General features: G+C 48.9%; 1 protein-coding gene and 1 long non-coding RNA gene across 2 annotated transcripts in view; one reads left to right on the forward strand and one right to left on the reverse strand.

The window, feature by feature from the left end:
* The window catches only part of LOC310691278, a 125658-nt gene that overhangs the window by 2958 nt on the left and 96876 nt on the right, over nucleotides 1–25824 (forward strand). The gene's annotated exons all lie outside the window — the stretch shown is intronic.
* On the reverse strand, nucleotides 2402–25085 carry LOC310692564 (sodium-dependent serotonin transporter-like; the record flags this gene model as incomplete). The annotated part of the gene is given in 13 exon segments (XM_083473511.1): nucleotides 2402–2482; nucleotides 3222–3389; nucleotides 4953–5053; nucleotides 5724–5823; nucleotides 7418–7549; nucleotides 8777–8889; nucleotides 10613–10740; nucleotides 11953–12056; nucleotides 14950–15084; nucleotides 18810–18948; nucleotides 19801–20020; nucleotides 22284–22416; nucleotides 24873–25085. Coding segments are annotated over 13 exon segments (1767 nt in total).

Consider the following 25824-nt stretch of genomic DNA (forward strand, 5'->3'; position numbering starts at 1 on the left):
TGTAAGAATATGTCATGGTTAAGAGAATTTGGTATAAATAAGATTAAATTTTAAGTTTTAGGGCCTTTTATGGTAAGATAAGGTTAAAATAGATTAAGGTAATTTAATGACAGAATATTATGAAAGATGGAAAGGATTTGCTGAGATAATTAACAACTAGAATACAAAAAAGGGAGGTGTGAGGAGGTTGATGAAACAAGGTAATGACAGTTAATGATTTGGGAATATTGGATTTGTTTTTAAATTTTTTGTCTATTTTTGCTTTTTGATTTTGATGTATTATGTGTTTTGTTTTGTTTTTCTCTTTTTGACCTTGTTTTTTTATTGATTCGTATTGTTTAAATGTTACTTGTTTTTTCCTTCTTTTTCTCTCTCTTTGTTTCTTTGTAATCTTAAAATTCTCAATAAATATTTTTTTTTTAAAAAAAGACAGCCTAGCCAAGCTTTGTGAAGATGTGAAGATGTTGTGAAGATGAAAGGTGTTGTGGGCTGCAACTGTAGAGCGACAGCAACTCCCATTAGCCAAACTGAACAGGTAGCTTTTCTCTTTGTACCATGGGCAGGTATTGACAAGACTCTTCTCACAGGCCAATGACACAAACTTGCATATGCTAATTTCCATATAAATTCAAGACAAATTTCAGAGGACAGAAAACAAACTTGCAGTTAGCGCTTCCTCTTCACAACAGGATGTCAGGAGTTTCTGGACTCAGTACATTTTGTGCAGATTAGTTCTCGCTGCCTCTCCCTGCCCCTGTCCCAATCTGCCTGATTACAGACTAAAAGCAAGTCTTGTCTAATACCTAACATGATCTCTCTCTCTCTCTCTCTCTCTCTCTCTCTCTCTCTCTCACACACACACACACACACACACACACACACAGTGTCTGTCTCCTCTCCCACCAATGGTTACTCATTGGGCAGGGAGCCCACCAGTAGGTGGCGCCAGAGCCAGCTCACCCTGCATTTGTCCCCCTCCTCCTGGTTCTATGGAGGTGTGCTCCCTCCCACCTGGACTAGTTGTAAGTGGAGAGACAGACAGGTGGGGCAGACAGAGGGGAGATGGTAGGGTAGAGCCCCTCTTTCCCCGAAGGGTGAGCCTATTGTACTCAATGCCCACCCTTTACTGCACAAGTGAGGAGAGTGGCTGGTGTTGCACTCACATGGTGCTCAGGGGCTTCCCATGGGGGTGTCTGGTTGGTCTCCGTGGGAACAAGATGCTGAACTATATGGATCAGCAGCTAGGTAGGTATTTGAGCCACACGTGGGCAGAGAGAGCTGCACTGCAGGGCTGTGCTGAGGGCTTTGACATCCTGTGGAAGAGGAAGAGCCCCCTTCAGGGTGACTTTCCCCTCCTCCTCCTCTTTGCCTTCTTCTATGAAAAGGGTTGCAGGGGGAACTATGCTGGTTGCAGACATGCACACTTCCAAAATCTCTCTTGGCAGCTTCTCTTAAACTCATCTAGCCACATCATCTGGCCAGACACACCTGGGACAATTAAGTGTGGGAAAAGCAGGGCATCCAAAATGGTAAAGACCCTGGGAACCAAGACATATGAGGAATGGTTGAAGGAGCTAGATATGTTTAGCCTGGAGAAGAAAAGGTGGAGAGCTGAGAGGACCGCCACCTTCAAATACTGTATTTTTCGCTCTATAAGACGCACCAGACCACAAGACGCACCTAGTTTTTGGAGGAGGAAAACAAGAAAAAAAATATTCTGAATCTCAGAAGCCAGAACAGCAAGAGGGATCGCTGCGCAGGGAAAGCAGCAATTCCTCTTGCTGTTCTGGCTTCTGGGAAAGCTGCGCAGCCTGCATTTGCTCCATAAGACGCACACACATTTCCCCTTACTTTTTAGGAGGGAAAAAGTGAGTCTTATAGAGCAAAAAATACGGTACCTCAAGGGAGGAAGCTTGTTTTTCCTGCTCCAGAGGGCAGCATTCAAACCAATGCATTCAAATTGCAAGACAGGAGATCCCAGCTAAACATCAGGAATAACTTATTGCCAGTAGCAGCTGTTCAACAGTGGAGCGGACTCCCTCAGAAGGAGGTGGACTCTCCTTCGCCAGAGGTTTTTAAGTAGAAATTGATCCACTAGCTGTGATTCCTGCACCGCAGGGGCTTGGACCCTTGGGGCCCCTTCCAACTCTATAATTGTATGAATACAGCAGATAGAGGAGTGGAGAGGAGGAGCAAGAAAGGTGTGACTTGGGAGTTGTCCAGTGTTGATGGAAATGCACTTTGGTGCCCCTGCAGCTGGTGCTGGACGAGCAGGGGGCATCTCGCTCTCCTGGGGGGGTGAAGCAAGTGGTGCAGCTGCCTGAGCAGCCAAGGGCAGCTTGGGGCTCCCGGTTGCTCTGTCCTGCTGGCCTCTCCCTTCGGGGGCTGTCCGTGCCGTGGATTAGGGGGCCGGTAGCGTGAGCCCAGGCTCCATGGGCTGCTCTTGAGCTCTCCTCTCCGGCCGAAGGCAGACTGCCAGGCGCTGGATGACCAAGGCAGAGAGACAGACAGTGAGAGGGACAAGCCTGGAAAACACCACTCAAGTGATGGATTTTACTTGATTACAGACATTTCCCATTCCATCTTTATTTTATATGGTTCTTTTACCACTTTAAACTGACTTGTCTAAGCAATTTGCCATAAAAGCAATGCATAAAATAAAAAACAGGTTAACGTACAAAACATGGTTACAGCAGCCTGGGGAATATATCTTGCAAAGGAGAGAGGGGGAGCTGATGCCAGTGGCGCTGTAGTGGTTAGAGTGCTGGGCTAGGACCTGGGAGAGACCAGGGTTCGAATCCTCCCCCTCAGCCGTGAAGCTCACTGCCTCTCTCATCCAGCAGGCCATAAGAAGCTCTTCTATCGCTGAGTACCATCACAAGCAAACACTGTATATACATCATGACGTCATCACCCCCAGTTCAATTTCCTTTCAATATATTACTCACAAAGAAACACTAAGAAAAAGTATATTTTGGGGGGAGTGGTTCCCAACAATGCGCGTGACTGGTTCATAGCTTAGCCTCTTCGCCATCAGACTCCCTGAGTTGCACAGCAGGTTCACAGGTTCCATGGAGTCAGGTAAGCTCCGAATGGCAGCTTTAGTGCCCCTGAGAAGACCTAGAATTCCACCACTGCTGAGAGAAACTCCCTTTCTTGAACCCCGCCCAGACACAGGCATTCACACAACCACAGAGTAGAGAGGATTCTAGCTCCCTGACCTGCTTAAGAGATCCCGGGGTCCAGACCAGCTTGTAGACCATGTAGACTGGGATGCAAATGAAGGATGAGGCTCCGATGAGGTAACCCACCAAGATGCTCCAGTCTGGGTACTGGTAGTCGAAGAGAGTGAGGGGAGGCTGGTCCAGGAGGGAGCTGGCAATGATGAACTGACAAGAGGAGACGGGCAAAGTCTGGGTGCCAAGAACCAGCATGGAGAGCCCTGCCCTGAGCTAGCTGGGACACCCATCACCAGTGGCTTAGTGTGCGTGACCAGCAACTGGGGCAAGGCAACCTGTGTGCCCTGATTGGCACAGGCAAGGAGTGCCACGTGCTCCAGCCAGCTGGGTGCTTCCCAGGTGGGAGAAGCAGCTTGGAGATCAGCTGGCAGAGCAGCAAGGGCAGGCAGGAGGGCAGGGGGTTCCAGCCCCACCTTGTCTCCTCACACAACACTGCCAGGGGCAACCATTGAGTGACAGGTACCAGAAATGAGGTTGCTGTGTACACACAAGCACACATACACAGCACATGCCTGCACACATGCATCTGTGCAAGATGGAAGGCAAGCATGCTGCCCCACCACCCGCCTCAAACTCAGCTTCCAGATGTCTGGGACAGCCATATGACGCTGGGAGCCATAGTTCAAAACATCTGCAGGGTGCTAGGTTGGCAGAGGCTGTTCTACACTAAGTGGTATCAGATCTCCAGTCTCGGGCAAAGAAAGGGCTTCCATGTAACTTGCTACTGAGAATTATAGAACTGAAGAGTTGGAAGGAACCCCAAGGGTCATCTAGTTCAACCCCCTGCTTGCCCTGTCCTAGTTTTATTTGAGGATCCATGGGGAGGGGGGATTGAAGCAATTGCCTTGGCTGAGAGGGTTGGAGAATCACATCTGGGAGGGCCAAGCCAAAGAAGGCTGTGCAGAATCACAGCAGGAAGGCCAGTCTCTTCAGGACCACAGACAAATCCCTGCAGCAGGTAGCCCAATCTGGAGCTCCCCCAAGGAGAAAGGGGTCACAGCAGCACACAGGGGCCTTCTGGAGGCTGACGGGTGCAGACTGGCTGGACCAGAGGAGAGAGCTTTTCCTCTGAGTCTGAGGAGACAAGGAAGCCATGTCCCCTGCCTGGATGGTCCTGGAGCAGAAGAAGATGTCTTCCCAATCAACGCCTCCTCCTCCTCCATCTCTGGCATGCCATGTTCTTTGGTCACTGACCAGAGATGTTTTTAACTGGAGATGCCCAGGATGGAACGGAGAACCTTTTGCCAGCAAAGCATACATGCTTGCACTAAGTGGCAACCCTTGCTCTCAAGGGAAGGGGCCTGAGAAAGCCCCTCAGCCTCATCTCAATTCCCCAGTGGCCAGCATTTTGAGAGCCAGCAGGTGTAGTGGTTAGAGTGTTGGACTAGAATCTGGGAGACCAGAGTGCAAACCCCCACTCAGCCACAAAGCTCACTGGGTGACCTTGGGCCAGTAGCAGTATTGCAGCCCAATCTCACAGGGTTGTTGTGAAGATCAGATGAAGAGGAGGAGAACTATGTAAGCCACCTGGAGCCACTCAGAGGAACGGTGGGCTCTATATGCTGCAACAACCACATCCATCCCTTATTAGCTTGGCCTCTCTTTCCCTCTGTGGTCTCAAGCACATGGTCGGCATTCCTGGAAGCAGGGAAGTGTCTCTTTTCCTGAGCTGGACATTGGGGGTGAATGAGGATGATGAAGATTAGTACTTACTGCTAGAAAGGCTGGACTGACAGCAGCCCAGCAAACCTGCCAATAGATTCCTGGAGCAAACCCCAGCATTGCCTTCACATCATTGCAAAACTGCTGGATCCCTGGAAAGAAAAGAAGGGGGCCAAGGAGGGTGGAGCTCCTGTTCATGCGGCTGTGGCAGTTGTGGGATCTGCACCACAAAACTTTCAGCCACAGTAAGTGTGTGATCCCTCTCAGCAGGTGCAGAAGTGCCTTTGTGTCACAGTGTTGCTGCAGCTCAAGACCTTTGTATTCACTTTGATCTTTCCTGATGTCAATTCTTGTGAGTTTGACTTTGTTTAAACTACTAATTCATTTGGATTATAATTGTATTGCATATTGTATTTGCGTTGTAACATTTCACATCATATTTTGTATTGCTGTTGTACATTGCCTGGAGATGCTTGCATGACAAGTGGCATATAAATATTTTAAAATAAATAGTCTAATTAAAAAAAACTCCCCACAGCCCCCACAACAATGGATGAATGGCACAAGAACATTTGGCACATAAGGATAATGATGAAACATCCAGAGCAGCTGTGGTGCAATGGCTGTTGGATGCAAGGCCTTCTGAGGTGTGGCCCCACCTCTATAGAGTCCTTTCCCTATGGAAACCCACTGGACACAATCCCCCCCGACTTCTAGGCAATAGCATGTACAGGGGGTTGTTTCAGAAGGCAGGGAAGGCTGAGAATCTCTCCGGGGCTCATAGTAAACCTAGTAACTGGGACATGGTGTTTCTCTCCTTACCGTAAAACCAGGAGACTGCAATGGACTCCAGGAACACCACTGCTAAGATGGAGCAGCCGGCACCAAACTCTTCCAAGAGTTTCACGATGTATGACCCGCCCTAAAATGGGAAGATCCAAGCTTAGTAGCTTTTCAGCTGGGGTGACAGATATGGCCAATGCTTCTCTGTTGAGATCTTGGTCATGTTACCATTATTGCTACTATGACTGGTTTAACATGCCAGCCATAGCTGGTCTCTAAGGTGCTACTGGAAGGATTTTTTTTTATTTTGTTTCGACTATGGCAGACCAACATGGCTACCTACCTGTAACTATGCCAGCCATATGTTAAACCATGCCAGTGGTTTAACAATGGCTGTGGGAACAGTTGAAAGAGTTGAGTATGTTTTGCTGGGGAAAGAGAAGAAGAAGAGGAGACATGATAGCCGTCTTCAAAAAATTGAAAGGACCATCACACAGAAGTCAGGGCAGGTTTGTTCAGGAAAGGGCAAGCAAAATGATCACTGGGATGGAGTGACTATTTCCTATCAGGAAAGGCTTTTTGGTTTTAGATAAAAGGTGAGTAAGAGGAGACATGACAGAAGCTGATTAAATTATGCATGGCATGGAGAGAGAAGCAGAGAGAGAAGTTTTTCTCCCTCTCTCATAACCCTCAAATTTGAGAATATCCAACAAAGCTGGATGTTGGAAGCTTCATGGAACCCCACTCTCAAAGGAGGCAGAGTTGACCACCAACCTGGATGGCTTTGAAAGGCAATCAGACAAATCCGTAGAGGAGGAGAGGGCTAGTCATGACTTCACAATCAGAGGCAGCAAGGCTTCTCCATGCCAGTTGTTGGAAAGCGCAGGAAGGGAGAAGGCTCTTGGGCACAGGTCCTGCTTACCGGCTTCCCATCTAGTTGGCCACTGCGAGCCCAGGATGCTGGACTAGATGGGTCCCTTTGGGCCTGATCCAGCAAGCTCTTCTTATGTTCTTATGTGCCAGTCCCACCAATGGGGGGAAATGGCTGGGAAGCAGTTTCTGGCTAAACATGAGGAGAGATGTCCAAATGGGAAGGGTGGCTTGGCGCTCTGCCTCAGAGGACAGCAGCCCCCCCCCCCTTCTGGAGATATTTAAGCCAAGTCTGAATGGGCTTCATTCACAGATGAAGTAGTTGCAAGGTCCTGTTCTGATCAGGGGGTGGACTAGTTGGCCTCCTGCATCTATGATTCTATTAAAAATGCTGGTAAAAAACCCCCAAACCACAACTCTTTGTCCTGGCTATTCTTCTGTTACTTGCTTCTCTCTCAGTCTTGTGTCTCCACACTTGTAAACCAGGGTATTAACAAGATCCCTTTGACCAGGTCTTTGCTGAGCTCTGTTGGCCAGTTTGTTGGGGCTCTGATGTAGATTTGCTGTTGTATACGAAAACCCTTCCAGCTGATGCCCTTGGGGGCAACAGGCTCTGCCCCTTTTCTCAACATTTTGATTCTAGACACCTATATTTTGCACCTACCTCAAGATTCTAGCAGAAAATGAAGTGGATCCCGAAAAGTCCACTTGTTGTAGACTGTTGGACAAGATGACCCTTGGGATCCCTTCCAACTCTACTGTTCTAGGATTCTGTTATTCTAAGTCTGAAGGCTGTCAACAAGCAAGAGACAACCAAGCCCCCCCCCCCCCGCCGCATATGGCTCCACTTTTTGGCAACTCACACTGGTCAGAGTGGCTACAGAGCCCAGGAAGCAGGTTGTGATGAGCCCCAGGACAAACAGCTCCCGTTGCTTGGCCAGGAGGTGGGGGTACTCGTCCATTATTGCTGTGATCATAGCCTCCAGGCCCCCAAACTGCAAATACACCCCCCCCCAAAAGAGTTGTCAGCCTGAGTCAGCAAAAGGACACGTATGTGTGTGTGTGTGTGTGTGAGAGAGAGAGAGAGAGAGAGAGAGAGAGACAGAGACAGAGACAGAGACAGAGACAGAGACAGAGACAGAGACAGAGACAGAGACAGAGAGAGTTATGTGGAAGGCTAGGTCAAAATATGGGATAATTCTTCCACATGGCACTATGGTGGTGCAGCAATGCTTCTGAATGCCAGTTGCTGGAAGCCACAGGAGCAGAGAGTGTTTCTCCTGTGCTGAAATCCTGCTTGGAGGGCTTCCCTTGGGGGCATCTGGGGGCCACTGCAGCGTATCCTCATTTGTTCTTGTCCACTGCTTTTCCCTGAGGAAAACCACTCTTTGGCACTCCGTCGGAGCAAACAGCAATTTGGGTTGATGTTTGCTCTGATTTAGAGCTAAGGTTTTCCCTGGGAAAGGAGCAGGGAGGGGGCAAACTCCTCAGACTGATGCCTCAGAAGCGCAGGTTAAGTGGAAAGGTGCATAGGTGCCGGTACTCCAGCCCCCACAACATTCCCCATGAAGGCACCCGCAGATTTTGCACCCGGGGCATGTGTGCCCAATGTCAGCAGGTACATCAGCATGTGCGTGCAATGTCAGCACACCCACTGACTTGTGCGTGTGACATCAGACACACGTGTGCCCATGCTGTGTGTGGCCTTGGGCACCCACAGTCCTGGGGCCAAGCCAGTGGGCCTGGAAGTGTGGACAATCCCTGTGAGAACAGGACTAGAGGAGCCCCTTAGGCCTGATCCAGCCAGGCTCTTCTCTGAAGGTGCACACTTTCAGAATTTGGAAATATTTCAATTCGCAATAGCCTTTTTTTCAAAGAAACAAATAAAAAAGGAATGATGTGCTATATTGGAGGAGCGTCCTCTTGCGGGTGAAATCAAACTAAAAACATGGTGAAAAGAATCCCATAATCTTCCCTATTGCCTGACCACAAAGTAGGGTCACTGTTAGTGGTGGCTTAGGGGGCCTGAGCCCCAGGGCCCTGGATCCCCTGCTCCAGTTATATGTCGGGGGGGGGGGTACATTTCCATAGCAGTTTCCCTGCCTCACCCTGCATCTATGTCAGCACAGGCAAAGTTTGCCCAGGTTGGTGGAGAGCTATGCCCTGAGCCTTTTAAAATCTAGCAATGCATGATTTGGGGTATAAGGCAGAGTTCTCCCTACCGTGCTGTCCAGTCCCAGTGTTATCATCATGAGGAAGAAGATTATGGCGAAGAAAGTGGAGCCGACCATGTTGGCGATGGCTTCAGGGTAAGTGATGAAGAGGAGGCTGGGCCCTAAAGAAGAGAATATGCCAAAGAGCTGTGGCTCTGTGGGAAGAGCACCTGTCCCAGGTTCCATCCCTGCAGCATCACCAGGTGGGGCTGGGAGAGACTCATGTCTGAAACCTCAGAGAGCCATTGCTGGCAGTCAGCGTAGGCAGTATGGAGCCAGATGGACCAATAGCCGGGCTCAGAATAAGGCAGCTTCCTAGCATACCATGAATGGCCAAGCATTTCCAAAGGCCAAGGGCAAATGGAAGGGCAAGGCCTTGGGATGGGACTGCTGCAAAGATTGGAGGATGGCTGGCGGCTAACAGATTGAGGTTGAATCCTGACAAGACTGAAGTACTGTTTTGGGGGGATGGGGCGGGTGGGTGTGGGGGACTGCCTGGTCCTGAATGGAGTAACTGTGCCCCTGAAGGACCAGGTGTGCAGCCTCGGAGTCATTTTGGACTCACAGTTGTCCATGAAGGCGCAGGTAAATTCTGTGTCCCAGGCAGCTGTCCACCAGCTCCATCTGGTATGCAGGCTGAGACCCTCCCTGCCCGCAGACTGTCTCGCCAGAGTGGTGCATGCTCTGATTATCTCCCGCTTGGACTACTGCAATGCGCTCTACATGGGGCTACCTTTGAAGGTGACCCAGAAACTGCAACTAATCCAGAATGCAGCAGCTAGACTGGTGACAGGGGGCGGTCGCCGAGACCACATAACACCGGTCTTGAAAGACCTACATTGGCTCCCAGGACGTTTCCGAGCACAATTCAAAGTGTTGGTGCTGACCTTGAAAGCACTAAACGGCCTCGGCCCAGTATACCTGAAGGAGTGTCTCCACTCCCATCGTTCTGCCCGGACACTGAGATCCAGCGCCGAGGGCCTTCTGGCGGTTCCCTCACTGCGAGAAGCAAAGTTACAGGGAACCAGACGGAGGGCCTTCTTGGTAGTGGCGCCCGCCATGGGGAATGCCCTCCCACCAGATGTCAACTGACAACTACCTGACATTTAGAAGACATCTGAAGGCAGCCCTGTTCAGGGAAGTTTTTAATATTTAATGATGTATGTTTTTAACACTCGATTGGGAGCCGCCCAGAGTGGCTGGGGAAACTTAGCCAGATGGGCAGGGTATAAATAATAATAATAATAATAATAATAATAATAATAATAATAATAATAATAATAATAATTATTATTATTATTATTCCTCTCTTGTGGGTCTGCAGATTTTGGATTATAAGCCTAAGAGCAACTCAAAGCATTTTAAACATCTTGGGGACTCTTGCCTAAATATACATGAAGATGTTATCTCAGAGTTTCACTGTATGGAACCCCTGAGCTTTGTAAAGCCCAAAATGCCACATTCAAAGAGTGTGTAAATCAAGTGTACTCTCTACGCCTGCATGGCCACAGCTTGCCCTTGTGTTCAACATCGCATGGGCAGAAACCTCCTCTAACTGGATGTAGCAGGGACATAAGCACCAAGCAGGGTATGGAGGGTTGTCCACATCTCAGGTGTCACAGACTGACGGAGGGAGTTTAAGGACTGGGTGAACTCTATGGCAGACTCTCCTTCCTTAGGGGTTTTTAAGCAGAGGTTGGAGGGCCACCCGTTAGGGATTCTTCAGTTGTGATTCCTGCATTGCAGGTGATTGGACCCTTGGGGGTCCCTTCCAACTCTACAATGCTAGGGTGGAAGAATTTTTAGCACTGCAGTTTTGACGCACATGACACGCAGAACACAAACCTTTGTCTCTTGCCACATCCTCGACTTCCACATCCCTCATTTCTGCCATGTATCCCAAGACGGTGAAAATGACGAATCCTGACAGGAAGCTGGTGAGGCAGTTGACCACGCTGGTGATGATGGCATCCCTGGAAGGCAAACTAAATGAGTCTCTGGACAGGCCACAGGCCTCACAACAAGGTGACCTTGACTGTCATTGAGAGGATGCAGCAACAGCCTGGTTCTGCAGCACCAACTCAGGGCTAGCGGAAGACATTTTGCTCCCTGCAGCAAAAGGACAACCTCCAGAAGCCCACTGGGCTGGCACAGTGGCGTAGCGTGGGGGGTGCAAGGGGGGCCGGCCGCACCGGGCGCAACATCTGGGGGGACGCGCTCGCTGCCTCCGGAGTCACCGAAGAGCCTCGGGTGCAGGCTGTAGCAGAGCCGCATGTCTCGCGGAACCGACAAGCTGTGCGCACGTCCGGGCTGAAGGCATCCGGCAGGCAGCGGCTCTCAGCGCTCGTCGCGGTCCCTGCGCATCAGGGCCGCAGAGGACGCGCCAGGCAGCCCCTCCTCACAGCCCCGCCTCCGCCGCTGCTGCTGCAGTGGCTGGGCCATGTTGCATTTTTCTCCCCTCTCTGCCCCCCTCCTCCTCCGGGCAAGCAGCGTCGTTTGGGCGGCAGCGCCAGCGGCAACTCGCCTCAGATCACCTGGCGCGGCAGGTTAGGGGTTGGGGGGCGCAAATTACTTGCCTTGCCCCGGGTGCTGACAACTCACGCTACGCCGTTGGGCTGGCAGCTGAATCTTAATTCTACCATGACAATGTGATGGTGTGCCTCTCCTCTCCTCAGGGTAGCCTTCCTGGTAGGGCCTCCCGCACTTACCCTCTCTGCTCGCTGCTCTGCCTGGGGATGGCATCCTCCCTGCAAGCTCAAATAAATGCTGCAGTGCACCAGTGGTGGCACCAGCATGCGCCATCAAAGGAGAGCAATGCCTGCATGCGCACAAGGCCTTCTGGAGAGGCCAACCCTGTGACCTGTTCCACCAAACAAAAACCAAGTCTATATGGTCAGCCCACATTAAGCCTTGAAATGAGGGAAGACTGTAGGGTTACCAAAGGCATACTCACTCCTTCCCACAGGAGGAATGGCAGTTCCCTGGGAGTTGAGCACAGCTTACTGGCACACCAGCAAGGCGTCAGCCAAGCTTGGCCAGTCCTCACTCAAGGACATGGTGCAGGGAAAGCCATTCAAATCATGGTGCTGCAGAGAGAAGGTTGTTAGCCCTGTCTCACTCACCTGCAGTGGAGGCCTGGGGGGAGGGGGCAAAGGGAGAATTTGGATTTGGCCTCAGGCCCTTACCGGTAGCAATTGTTGTGGAATGGATTGTAACTGGACAGAGCGAGGAGGACGCCAAATCCTGGCCCCAGGGAGAAGAAGATCTGGGCGGCAGCATCGACCCAAACCTGCAGAGACCCAAATACAACAGGCCTCTGGCTCAGAGGAACAAAATAGAACCCAGACAGAGGCGAAACACCCAGAATCATCCCCTCCACCACAGGAAGGAATCCCAAGTCCTGTTGTTCAGTTGGGTCTCACCATGTTGCTCCTCAGGAAGGAGCAAAGACTCCAGTTGTGGGTGTAGTCAAGCTGTCTAATGTTTGGGAAGAGCTGTTGCCAGGATACATGGTGAGGGACTGAAAAGACGGCATGTGGGGCCGTAGAGACAAATTAGCAAATGCAATTTTATATGTGGAGATGTATGTTTGGACTTCAATGCCAACTCATCTCCCACTCCAAATCACCCCAAATAAGTCCTTCAATGAATGTGTGCCCCACCTTAAGTTCCCCCCAAATAATTTTCTTTCCAATTAATTTGCCCTCAGTTACCTTCCCAACAGATCTTGCTCCAGATCAATTCAATTTCTCTTCAATTGTCCCCATTCATTACTCCTGACACACCACTAGGTGAAATTGTTGGGCCTTTCCTTCTTTCCTGAAATTAATATTGTGCCCAGAAGCCAAGATCACCTCTGTCTTCAGTTCCCCCCATAATTTATTACCCAGCTAGAAGCACTTGGGGGCACCTAGGAAAGGGCTTGAGGCTCTCCCTCCCCCCTTGCTCCCTGCAGTGCCCCTGGGTGCTTGCCCTCATGGCTGGCAGGTGGTGATGGGGGCAGTGACCACAGGTGAAGCGTTTGGCAAACAGATTGTTGGGCTGGGGGAGTCTTTGGACAGATCCTGGTCCTTATTAGTTCCTCAGAGCAGGAGAACGGAAGTCTTGGCCCACCTGTCTGTAGGGGCCAACCCCCCATGCCCACCTGGATTCCCACAAGGGGAATGTGTGTGACTATAAAGGCGCGGGGGGGGGGGGGAGAGAGAGAGAGACTATAAAAGCAGCACCACTTCTTGGTTCTGATTCCTTTGCTTTTTCTCCTCTCCACCTGATTAGCTTTAATCAAAATTCGCCAGGGCAACTCAGCGGTAATTACAGGCAGGAAGTGTATTGTCAGTCCTGCTTTGCAAAGACAGTGAGAGGGAAGCTGGTCAACTAAATCCCCAGCAGATGCAAATGAGATGAGTGATTCAATTAGTGATTTACATTTCCAAGGGCTGCTTTTGATTATTGCTTTCTGAAACAATAATCAACCTAATACTCTCCCTCCTGACAATCCATCCTCTGATCTTCTCTGGAGTGCAAAGCCAGGTGGAGGGATGGTCAGAAACCCCACAGCTAGGCTTTAAAGAGAGCCTGCCACTGTGCTCCCCCAAACTCTCCCCTGATTCTGTCCACTACAAGCCTCTCCTCCCTGTTGCTCCATGGGGTGGGAGTGTCTCTGCCCACTTGGGTAGGTGTGCTGCTAGAGCATCAGATGCAACCTGGGAAAGGGACCAGCCTTGGTGTTGTCACATTCTGGTAATCATTAACATAACACTGCATTATGCAATGCTCTCATATCAGTATGGAATACTTAAGGCTGGCTTTGAAATGGCAGATGGTACGCCAGCAGCCAGCTTGCTCAGAGGCTCGGGCAGGGCAGCTGGCCTGGGAGTGCAAGGTGCCCCTTGGGGCTGCCATAGTAGCTCATTTGCAACTTGCTTCCGGTTATTTAAAGGAAAGGGCTCAGGCCCAATCATGCCTAGAACAGGCTGAGAGAAACCTCTATGCCGTTTTCCTGGTGCTTGTTCTGGGGTGGGAGGAACACAACTTGGAAAGCTGCCTTAAGGCCCCAAGGAGCTTCAGCACTGCATCAGGTGGACTGCCAGGGGCCACCTCTGCATACGAAGTCACTTTGCTGCTTCTTGCTGATGGCCGACCTGACGCACATCTGGACAAGGCACAGGAGCCCAGCCAGCGAGCAAAAGTGGCAGCCTTTGCTATGTTGTGCAGCTATGCAGGAGGCATAAGACCATAAGAAGATCCGGCTGGATCAGGCGCAAAGGGGCGCATCTAGTCAAGCATCCAGTTCTCAAGTGCCTGTGGGAAACCAGCAAGTGGGACCTGAGCACAAGAGCCTTCTCCCCTCCTGTGGCTTCTAGCAACTGGGATTCAGAAGCATTGCTGCCACAAACCATGAGGACAGAGCACAGTCATTCTGGCTAGTAGCCATCAATAGCCCTCTCCTCCTCCATGAATTTGTCTAATCCTCTTTTAAGTCAAGCAGGTTGGTGGCCATCATGGTCTTCTGTGGCAGGGAGTTCCATAGTTTAACTCTGCACTACATGAAGTAAAAAAGGTAGTAAAGGACCCCTGACAGTTAAGTCCAGTCATGAACGACTCTGGGGTTGCGGTGCTCATCTTGCTTTACTTGCCGAGGGAGCCGACATTTGTCCAAAGACAGTTTTTCCGGGTCGTGTGGCCAGCATGACTAAGCCGCTTCTGGCAAAACCAGAGCAGCACACGGAAACGGCGTTTACCTTCCCTCTGGAGTGGTACCTATTTATCTACTTGCACTTTGATGTGCTTTCGAACTGCTAGGTTGGCAGGAGCAGGGACCGAGCAACAGGAGCTCACCCCATCGTCATTGGGATTCGAACAACTGACCTTCCAATCGGCAAGCCCTAGGCTCAGTGGTTTAGACCACAGTGCCATCCATTGCCTTTTATCTCTCCCCAATCTTCCAGCATTCAGCTTCATTGGAGAACCCTGGTTCTAGTGCTCTGAGATTGGGAGAAAACCTTTTCTCCATGTTTTGCCTAGTTTTATAAACCTCTGTCAGTTGCCCTTTTCTGAACCTTTTCTAGATCTACAACATCCCTTTGGAGGTGAGGTGACCAGAACTGGACACAGTATTCCAAATGTGGCTGCACCATCAATTTGTATCATGGCCTTATGAGGCAGCCATCATGCTGGCTTACGGCTGTGCTGGTGAGCTTCTCCCAGTTGGGTCGCAGGTAGAAGACGATCCCTCTCCAGGCTCCTGGCAGAGTCGCTCCACGAATCAGCAGGATGAGCAAGACAGCGTAGGGCAGGGTGGCTGTCACCCACACCACCTGGAAGGCAGCAAAGGGGCTGCAGTGGGCAGGGCCATTGTGATCAACAGCTCCCCACCCACTTCCCCTCCTGGGTGGGCTGTGCAGCCCTTCCTTGTTCCCCCAAAACGTCAAGTTCCCAGATTTTCTAAGTGAATCTCCTGCTCCCTCCCCCTCACTTGTGGTTTATGGCCAATCCATCAGAGTGGTCAAATTACCATAGCTCTCCCTTGGAGTAATTTCTACATATCTCCCCAGTAGGATGTTTATCATCATAATCATCATTGCAACTATTGTTTTTATTTTGAAAAGGGGGTTTTGGCATCCTGGATCAAGCACAACTGAATGCTGTAATTGGTCAAATTATTCCAATTGGCTTGTTTTGCACCATTTATTTGGATCCCTCCTGCCAATCCAGGAGCCAGGCAGTGCCTCCCTCCCTCTTCCCTGGGGATCCTGCTCAGCCCCTTCTCCTTTGGGCTCTGGACTCTTTCATCGGGGGTTATTTTAAATGTCTCAAACTTAAGGGCTAGGAAGCTATTTGTTTGCTTTCAAAACGAAAATGAAGATGCTTAACAGTGCAGAATTTGGTACCCACACGCCCACTGTGGAATTGCAGGAAACACACAGATTCAGGCAGATCTATTGAAATCTGTCCAGCCAATCTCCTCTCTTTGCATGCCCCATGTAACTATCCTTGGAGCAGTGAGCAAATCATTAAAAATAAAACAAAAGATTATTATAAATTTTTAAAGCAAAACAGTTCCTCATAAAACAAGATGTCATAGACCAAATGGAGTCATAGACCAAATGTCATAGACCAAATGGAGCAAACAGCATGCAGACCTAGTGGTGGGAGGAAAAAATCCTTAAATAAGAGACACGGGGGAATGATTAATGGACTTCAATGTCTGTACACTAATGCGCAAAGCATGGGAAATAAACAAGATGAGCTTGAGCTCTTGGTACAGCAAACTAAATATGACATAATAGGCATCACTGAAACCTGGTGGGATAAGTCCCACGATTGGAATGTAATAATGGAGGGATACAATCTATTTCAGAGAAACAGACCAGACAAGAAAGGAGGAGGAGTGGTGTTATATGTCAGGGATGTGTATACCTGTGAAGAGATCCAAGATTTAGAACCTCAAAGCCAAAGTGAGAGCATTTGGGTCAAAATTAAGGGAGAGAAGAATAACAGTGACCTCACTGTGGGAGTTTACTATAGATCCCCAAGCCAAACGGAGGACATAGATGATGCCTTCCTGGAACAGATGGCCAAGCATGCAAAAGGAAGGGAGATAGTAGTAATGGGGGACTTCAATTACCCGGATATTTGTTGGATGTCAAACTCAGCCAAGAGCATAAGGTCAAACAGATTCCTCACTGGCCTTGCAGATAACTTCATTGTCCAGAAAGTGGGAGAAGCAACAAGAAGAACAACCATTTTAGATCTGGTCCTAACCAATGTTGATGACCTGGTTAGTGGGGTAGAAGTGGAAGGATCATTAGGCGCGAGTGATCATGCTCTTCTGAAGTTTACTATACAGCGGAAAGGAGCAGCCAAGCATACTAGGACTCAATTTCTTGACTTTAAGAAAGCCGACTTCATAAAACTTAGGGAAGTGCTGGGTGAGATCCCATGGACAGTAATACTAAAAGGAAAGGGAGTTCATGATGGCTGGGAGTTTGTTAAGAGGGAGATAGTAAAAGCACAACTTCAGGCAATACCAATGAGACGGAAACATGGAAGGTGCCTAAAGAAGCCAGGGTGGCTATCTAAAGAACTTTTAACTGAGTTAAGATTAAAAAAGGATGTGTACAAAAAATGGAAAAGGGGGGAACCACCAAAGAGGAATTCAAACAAATAGCCAGCACGTGTAGACACAAAGTCAGAAAAGCTAAAGCACAGAATGAACTCAGGCTGGCTAGAGAGGTTAAAAGCAACAAAAAAGGCTTTTATGGGTATGTTCGTAGCAAAAGGAAGAACAAAGAAACAGTGGGGTCACTCAGAGGAGAAGATGATGAAATGCAAACAGGGGACACAGAAAGGGCTGAACTCCTCAATGCCTTCTTTGCCTCAGTCTTCTCCGATAAAGAAAACAATGCCCGACCTGAAGAATTTGGAGCAAATGATTCAGCAGAGGAAACACAGCCCAGAATAACTAAGGAGATAGTACAAGAATACTTGGCTAGTTTAGATGTATTCAAGTCTCCAGGGCCAGATGAACCGCATCCAAGAGTATTAAAAGAACTGGCAGATGTGATCTCAGAACCACTGGCAGTCATCTTTGAGAATTCCTGGAGAACAGGCGAAGTCCTGGCAGACTGGAGGAGGGCAAATGTTGTCCCTATTTTCAAAAAGGGGAAAAGAGAGGACCCAAATAATTACCGCCCAGTCAGCCTGACATCAATACCAGGGAAGATTCTGGAGCAGATCATTAAGCAAACAGTCTGTGAGCACCTAGAAAGGAATGCTGTGATCACCAATAGTCAGCATGGATTTCTGAAAAATAAGTCATGTCAGACTAACCTGATCTCGTTTTTTGACAGAATTACAAGCCTGGTAGATGAAGGGAACGCAGTGGATGTAGCCTACCTTGATTTCAGCAAGGCATTTGACAAGGTGCCCCATGATATTCTTGTTAAGAAGCTGGTAAAATGCGGTCTTGACTATGCTACCACTCAGTGGATTTGTAACTGGCTGACTGACCGAACCCAAAGGGTGCTCATCAATGGTTCCTCTTCATCCTGGAGAAGAGTGACTAGTGGGGTGCCACAGGGTTCTGTCTTGGGCCCAGTCTTCTTCAACATCTTTATCAACGACTTGGATGATGGACTCAAGGACATCCTGATCAAATTTGCAGATGACACCAAACTGGGAGGGGTGGCCTGGAAACGATGCCTTATGAGGAACGGCTAAGGGAGCTGGGCATGTTTAGCCTGGAGAAGAGGAGGTTAAGGGGTGATATGATAGCCATGTTCAAATATATAAAAGGATGTCACATAGAGGAGGGAGAAAGGTTGTTTTCTGCTGCTCCAGAGAAGCGGACACGGAGCAATGGATCCAAACTACAAGAAAGAAGATTCCACCTAAACATTAGGAAGAACTTCCCGACAGTAAGAGCTGTTCGACAGTGGAATTTGCTGCCAAGGAGTGTGGTGGAGTCTCCTACTTTGGAGGTCTTTAAGCAGAGGCTTGACAACCATATGTCAGGAGTGCTCTGATGGTGTTTCCTGCTTGGCAGGGGGTTGGACTCGATGGCCCTTGTGGTCTCTTCCAACTCTATGATTCTATGATTCTAAGAAAGGAAACTAGCCAGAGAACAAAGCAAAATTGATTCAAAAGCTTGATGGTTGGGGTAGAAGAGGAGGAAAAGTTTGCACTACCTCCTAAATCTCAGCTGGTGGTGAGGTCTTGGCACCTCAGCAAGTGTAAGGTCCCAGAGTTTGGGAGCCGTGAGCACCATGAAGGCTTTGCTGCTAGCTGCTCCTGTTCCCACTTGACACATTACCCCTCTCTAATCCTCACCTCTCCCACCACTGCTGTCAGCCACAGGGGGCTGGAGAAACACCTCAGAAGTGGTGCAGGTCAAATATTTGCTGCCATGGGGGGGTGCTACTTGCAGGTAGGACAATGTCCCTTCAGGGGCCAGTTCAGAATGTATAGCTGAGACATTTTCCCCTCCTTGATCTGCCCACCTCCAGGAGCCTGGACAGAAGGGAGTCAAAGCATCTGTTACCTTCCCAGAGGTCTTTACCCCTTTCCAAAGGCTGAAGTAGACAATGGTGAAGATGAGGAAGAGGCAGAGGAGCAGCTGCCAACGGATGCCTCCCACGTTGGACAGGCCCTGCGAGTTCTGGAGCTCCAGAACCTTCCTCCTGAGGCAGACAGAAACCCTTGGGTCAGTGAAAGATAGAAACAAGTGGAAACACCAGAGTGCCATCGCCCTGAGCGCCTCACTCGTCACCAGAGCAGGCTCTCTTTGTACACACAAATGATCAAGGGTGCAATTGTAAGCGCCACTGAAGCCAATGGGACTTAGCTCAGAGCAAACATGGTTGCAGAGGCTCTGAAGGAGGAACTGGGAACCCTGGTGGGTGGCCCTCCAGATCTTAAGAGCATCAGAAGAGCCTGCTGGATCAGGCCAATGGGCCACCTAGCCCAGCATCCTGTTCTCAGGGTGGCCAGTCAGATGCCTTCAAGGGAAACGGACAAGCAGGACCTGAGCCCAAGAGTCCTCTCCCCACCGGTGGCTTTCCACCCAGTGGGTTCCATGTAACTCTGATTCTTGCACTGCAGGGCATTGGAACAGATGACCCTTAAGGTCCTCTTTGACTCGACAATGCTATGGTTCTATGTTGTTGGATTCCAGCTCCCATCAGTCCCTTGCGCCAGTCTAACATGGTCAGGGATGATAGGAACTGTGGTCCATTGATACCTGCAAGGCCACAAGCTTGAGAGATGCAAGTGAGGGCAGGCTACTGTGCCTACGGTGCCTTTAATAGCCCTGCAGAGGATATTTTGAAGGGTCATGGAGAGGAAACAAGAGAAGCGTGCTACTATTATTGTACCTTTGCAACATTTCTAACCACTGAAAAGACAAAATAACAGTTAATAAAAGCAGGAAAAACTAGTGAATGAGAGATAGGAAGTGAGGGAAGGAGAGGGTTCAGGCAGAATTTGCAAATGTTGACAAAACCACATAAATGCAGGAGATGACACAAACTTACACGTAAAACTCCTCGGCTGGCGACTTGGAGTGGTTGGTCCAGGTGACGTTGCTCTTCCCAAAATAGCTGGTGCAGTTGGGCGTATTCCAGGGGTTGTCACAGCTGGTCCAGGGCAAGGTGTGGGTGAATGATGAATAGAAGTAATACAGGGCCCAGGCAATGATGGTGTTGTAGTAGAATGAGACATACAGGCCAATGATGCAGATGGCAAAACCGATACCTGCGTGGAGACCAAACAGTACCTTGGAGGGCAGGGATTGGGGGGACTCCCTGGTTCTGAACGGGGTAACTGTGCCCCTGAAGGACCAAGTGTGCAGCCTGGGGGTCATTCTGGACTCACAGCTGTCCATGGAGGCACAAGTCAATTCTATGTCCAGGGCAGCTGTCTACCAGCTCCATCTGGTATTCAAGATGAGACCCTACCTGCCCGCAGACTGTCTTGCCAGAGTGGTACACGCTCTGATTATCTCCCGCTTGGACTACTGCAATGCACTCTACATGGGGCTACCTTTGAAGGTGACCCGGAAACTACAACTAATGCAGAATGTGGCAGCTAGACTGGTGACTGGGAGCAGCCACTGAGACCATATAACACTGGTCCTAAAAGATCTTCACTGGCTCCCAGTACATTTCCAAGTACAATTCAAAATGTGTGTCATGGGCCAGTCGGCTTCACCTGCTGAGTAGCAGCCTAAAGGAGCAGAAGGCAAAGTGACTCCACCTGCTGCTGATCATCCCTCTTGCTCCTGATGAGAACTAGCTCGCTCCAGCTTTCTTAAGCATGGTTTCTAGTCTCAGTCATTTGCTGGAAACAACATTTGTCTTCCTGGCCATATCTTGCTGCTTCTTGCTTCTCAAGACCTTGGACCCTCGACTTTCTTGACCCCCGGGTTGTCTGCCTATGTAAACTGAGATATTCCTGACCTTAGGGCTGAACTGAACCTTGCATATGGACTCTGCCTCCAGGCAAGTACTCCCCTGAGATATGGCTGGTTGGCTGGCTTTTCCCTCCACTGAGCTCTACTATGACAATGTTGGTGCTTTAAAGTCCTAAATGACATTGTCATTCAGCTTGGACACTGAGGTCCAGCTCCAAGGGTCTTCTGGTGGTGGTGCCCATCAGATGTTAAGGAGATAAATAGCTATCGAACTTTTAGAAGACATCTGAAGGCAGCCCTGTATCAGGAGGTTTTAAACCTTTGATATTTTATTATGATTTTATAGAAGCTGGACAGGGTATAAAAAACTTGAATGACTTGAATCCCACCCCCCCCCCATGGGGATTGGTTGTAATGTGAATCTAAGATGAGTGTATTACACACGAAAGCTCATACCTTGAAAGCTTATATTTAGATGATCTTTAAGGTGCCACTGGAATGATTAAAACAGATTTTTTCATCTTTCATCTTGTTATTTATTATGACTAAGATGAGTGGCTAACCACTTTCCTCTGGGACCGAAGGTCAAGAGCTCCCTCTCCTCCTGCAGTTTCCAGCAACTGTTATCCCAAAGCACTTACTGCCCCCCAACAGTGGAACCAGAACAGAGCCATCCTGGCTAGCAGCCATCCATAGCCCCCTCCTCCTCCAGGGATTTGTCCAATCCTCTTTGAAAGCCATTCAGGCTGGTGGACATCACTGCCTCCTGTTGCAGCGAGTTCCATACTCTAACTATGTGCTGTCCAAAGAAGAGCTTTCTTTTGTCTGTCCTGAATCTTCCAACATTCAGCTTCAATTGATGTCTGAAACTTCTAGTGCCATGAGAGAGGAAGGAAAACTTTTTGCTCTGTTCTTTCCAGGATATGCATCATTCCACATACTTTGGTCGTGTCCCTTCTAGGTAAGTTGCTCCAACCCACTGATCATTTTGGTTACCCTTTTCCAGCTCAACAATATCCTATTCTGAAGCAGTGGAATCAGAACAGAACACACTATTCCAAGTGCTGTCATGCTGTGCTGAACAGCTGCAAGGAGACATGATAATGGCTGGTTTATTTTTAATCTCATTCCTAATGATCCCTCAAATGGAAATTTCTTTTCTCGTGCCTCCTGCAGGTTGGGCCCGACATTCTAAGGAAGCACTTAAAGCTTAACTTTTTTTTTTTTTTTTTAGAAATTAACCTTTTTACTGTTTTGAGTAAAAGTAGCCTCTGAATATTGAAAGCTAGATTCTTTTAAGATGTCCTAAGTCTAGAGACATAAACATTGGGTGAGTTGAGGGAGACAGATGGTTCCTTTCTTGAGACATAGATTTTAATTTTAAAACTTAAAGCATTTTTTTACCCCACTCTTTAGCCAAAAAGGCTCCCAGGGCAGCTTCCAAAAACATTAGTAGTAAATAAGGGTGACAGTATTACCCTCATCATTACAATCTAAAAGATACGGCACACAATGAAAGAGGGAAGGGAGGGAGGAGAAAAAAAGCAAGCCCATAGCTCATAGAATCTTATAATTTTCATCCTTGCTTGTTTGGCTGGTTTTTACCTTTAAAGATGGGGCAGATGTGCTTCCAAATGGGTATAGCTCCTACCCGATGAAATTGTCCGAGAGCCAGCTCCATGTAAAAGAGAGGCACTCCTCCGAAAACGGCCATCAAGGTGTACGGGATGAGAAAAGCTCCTGTGAGAAGAGAACGGAAAGGCCTCCATTATCCTGCCTGCATATTCAGACTGTTTGAGGGGGTCTGGGCAGGGCAGGGCCTTAACAGGTTTTTCCTCCTGTGCTGCTGGATCCAGGGCCACCAGGAAAGACCTGGCCTCCATCTCCCCGCAAGCAAAAAAGTCTTGGCTGTGAGACAGTCAAGTCAGCTGTGGACTGGGTGAAATTATAAAAATGTTGTGAGTGGGTGCAAGGCAGCCAGCACCCCAGGCAAGATCCCTGCAGCCCAGTGGGGATGGAGGGACAGCTGAGAGGAGAGAGAGTTTCATGAATATGCTTTGCCCCCTCCCAGTGATATGAATAATTCATGGTCTGAATGAAAGACCCGGGGTGGGCAGTGGGTCCCCTGTGATAAAGCCTCCTCTTCCCTATAAAGGGTGGATCACTCTGAGACTGCAGTCCTAATGAGCAACATTCACTGCATTGTTGGTACACCAGTGCTTGTGTAGAAAGACATACCTGTTGTGCTGGGGAGAAATGCACCCCCCCAACACTGGGGATAGTTGATGGATGCACCCAGAGGAAGCACCATTAGGTGTGACTGTCATGGGCAAGTCGGCTGTGCATGTGTGGGGATGGGTGTCACTTATCTACATCTCTGCCAGGGTAAAGGGCTTTAAAGGTGCCTGGAGAACTCAACCAAATGTTAAAAGACGGCCATCCAACTCTGCTTAGAAATCTCCAAGGAAGGAGAATCCACCACCTTCCAAGGGAGACAGTTCCACGGTCAAGCAGCTCTTACTGTCAGAAAGTTGTTCCTGATGTTTAATTGGAATCTCCTCCATTGTAAGCTGGAGAAAACAGGCTTCCTCCATCTTCCATGTGATAGCCCTTGAAACATACCACCTCATACTGAGTCAGACCACCATCCATCGAGCTCAGTAGTGTCAACACTGACTGGCAGAGGCTCCCCAGGGCTTCAGAGAGGGAGTCTCTGCCAGTCTTTCCTAGAGATGCTGTTGGGGATTGAACTCAGGACTGTCTGCCTGCATTGCGGATGCTCTGCCACTGAGTCTTGGTCCTTCCCAAGGTTTGCTGACCAGATCATGTTGATTCCCTCCCCCCCAACTCGGTTCCATTTTTTTTTTTTTTTTGTATTTTAAATAGCTTGATTGCATAAAAAATGGAAGCCATGCTAGGAGGCATTAATAGTTCATATTAAAATTAGAGGGATAAGAAGAGAGAGCATGTTCTTTATTGCAAGATCTGTAGCATGAGAATACCTTGTATTAAGCATAAAATGTTGCTGAGTCATGAGCAGGTTTGCTCACTATCTTGCAACATTTGTGTTGGCTCCGATAAATGTGTCACCAGACTGTAGATTTTGGATTATTTTTCTTATTAGCCAACACAGCTTTCTACATTCTTGTGTGCTAGTTATTCCAGGAATGCCCAATACCACGGACAGCTCCTTGGATTTTTTTAAAAAACCGCACATTTCTTTAAAAAACAAACTAATCTCCTGCATTATATTGACTTGTAGAACAGCTGCAGCACCAGGAAGAATGTGGCATTTGGAGCCCTCCAAAAGACAAAGCCTCAGATTTTGCAATAAAAGGAGAAAAATTGGCTGCTTTTCAGTGCCTCTGTTTTAACACCATTTTCAACAAAAACTATCCCTATCTGTCAACCAAACTAGTGTATTCTTTGTGCATCTGAATGTTCCAAACAAAGCCATGTCTGCCATGTCTGAAGGTCACTTACCTTTTCCCAAGGAGCTCAAGGTGGCATACATGGTCCTCCTCCTCTGCATTTAATCTTCACAGGAGCCCTGTAAGGTGGGCTTGGCTTGGCCAAGTGGGGATTTGAACCCTGGTCTCCCCCAGGTCCTAGTCTGACACTCTATCTATCATACCACACTGGCTCTCAGATATGGTCTTTGACATGGACGCATCAATCTCCTGCCCTGAACCAGTTTTATTATCATGGAATGTCACAGTACCTTTTTCAAACACTTTTCAAAGAAGAAAAAAGTTATAAAGGGTAAGTGGCTGAAATTAGAGAAGTTGGCTTAGAAACATGTAACTGACACAATCCTAGAGGGGCTACTTCAATGTAAACTATGCAATGAAAAGAACTCCTGGGGCAGATTTTATACCCATTTTTTTGTAAGAGGGTTTTTTTTAATGCTGCACCCGGCTCCTTAAGAGCGGTTCCTTCCACATTCAGAAACCCGAAACTTCTGATTCAGCCAGGAGTTGCATTGATGGGGAAAGAAGCTGTCAAGCAGGAAAGGATGAAAAAAATGATGGGGAATGAAGAAGGATTCTGCAAAGTTAAGACAAATATTGAAACCCTAGTTAGAAACAGAAAATGTGGGATCCCAGGCAAGGCATTAATAAGACTCCCACAATTAAAGTGGAAAGCAGTTAACTGTTTAGAAGGGGATGGGGTAGGAGAGAGCCCAAAATCACACCCCGTCTCCTTACCACCTCCATTCTGGTAGCAGATATAAGGGAACCTCCAGACGTTGCCCAGATCCACGGCAAATCCTATCACTGACAAAAGGAAATCCATCTTTTTCCTCCACTTGTCCCTGGAGTCTGCCTGGGTGAGGAGGGGTGCTGGGCTAGGGTTTGCCAGAGCAGCCTGCCCGGTGATGAGGAACTCAGCTGGAGGAGCAGACATCCTCCTGCTGCGTCTCCTGAACGCCCCTGCAGGATTTCAGCTGAAGAAGTTGGTGAAGGGGAAGGCAGACCCCAGAAGGGGAGGGCCAGATGGGGTGGGCAACCCCCACCTGCCACAGAGCAGCCACTGGGAAGAGATGCGGTGGATCAAAGGAAGGCGGGAGCCGCCTATCAAAGGAGGCACGTCCGTGGCCACAAGAGCTGGTGTGGCTTCAGTGGCAAAGAGGAAGCCCCAGCCCAAACTGTGCCTGCACCGCAGACTCCCTCCGAGGCCCTAGGTGCCGCTGCCACCACCATTTATCCTTATTATTATTACATTTATATCCCCTCCTCCCTTCTCTACAAGGAGCTCAAGGCAGCATTCACAATTCTCCTCCTCCCCATCTTGTCCTCACAACATTCCTGTGAGGTAGGTCAGGCTGAGAGATGGCACTGGCTCTCCAATCCAAACCCAGCCCCATAGCCTCAACCTCTATCTGCAGGGAAGGAATTGCTGGATGTTGTGCAGGAATTGCTGTGTGTGCAAAGTTTCTGACCCAGCTAAGAATTTTAGTGATTACCGGAGAATGAGAGGAAATTGGCATTGCAAGTGTCCTGGTGGCAGAAGCAGGGCGCTCTGCTCTCCCGCCTCCCTTTCTTCCAGGAAGACCTTAATGCAAAGGTTCTGGGCCTCTGGCCTACCAGGGAGTCGCAATCTGTGGCGTGGGAGGATGGTCCCAGTGAATGGCTGCTGTGAGTTG

The sequence above is a fragment of the Podarcis liolepis genome (genome assembly GCF_965112155.1).
Source record: "Podarcis liolepis genome assembly, chromosome: 13".
In the NCBI taxonomy this organism is placed as follows: Eukaryota; Metazoa; Chordata; class Lepidosauria; order Squamata; family Lacertidae; genus Podarcis; species Podarcis liolepis.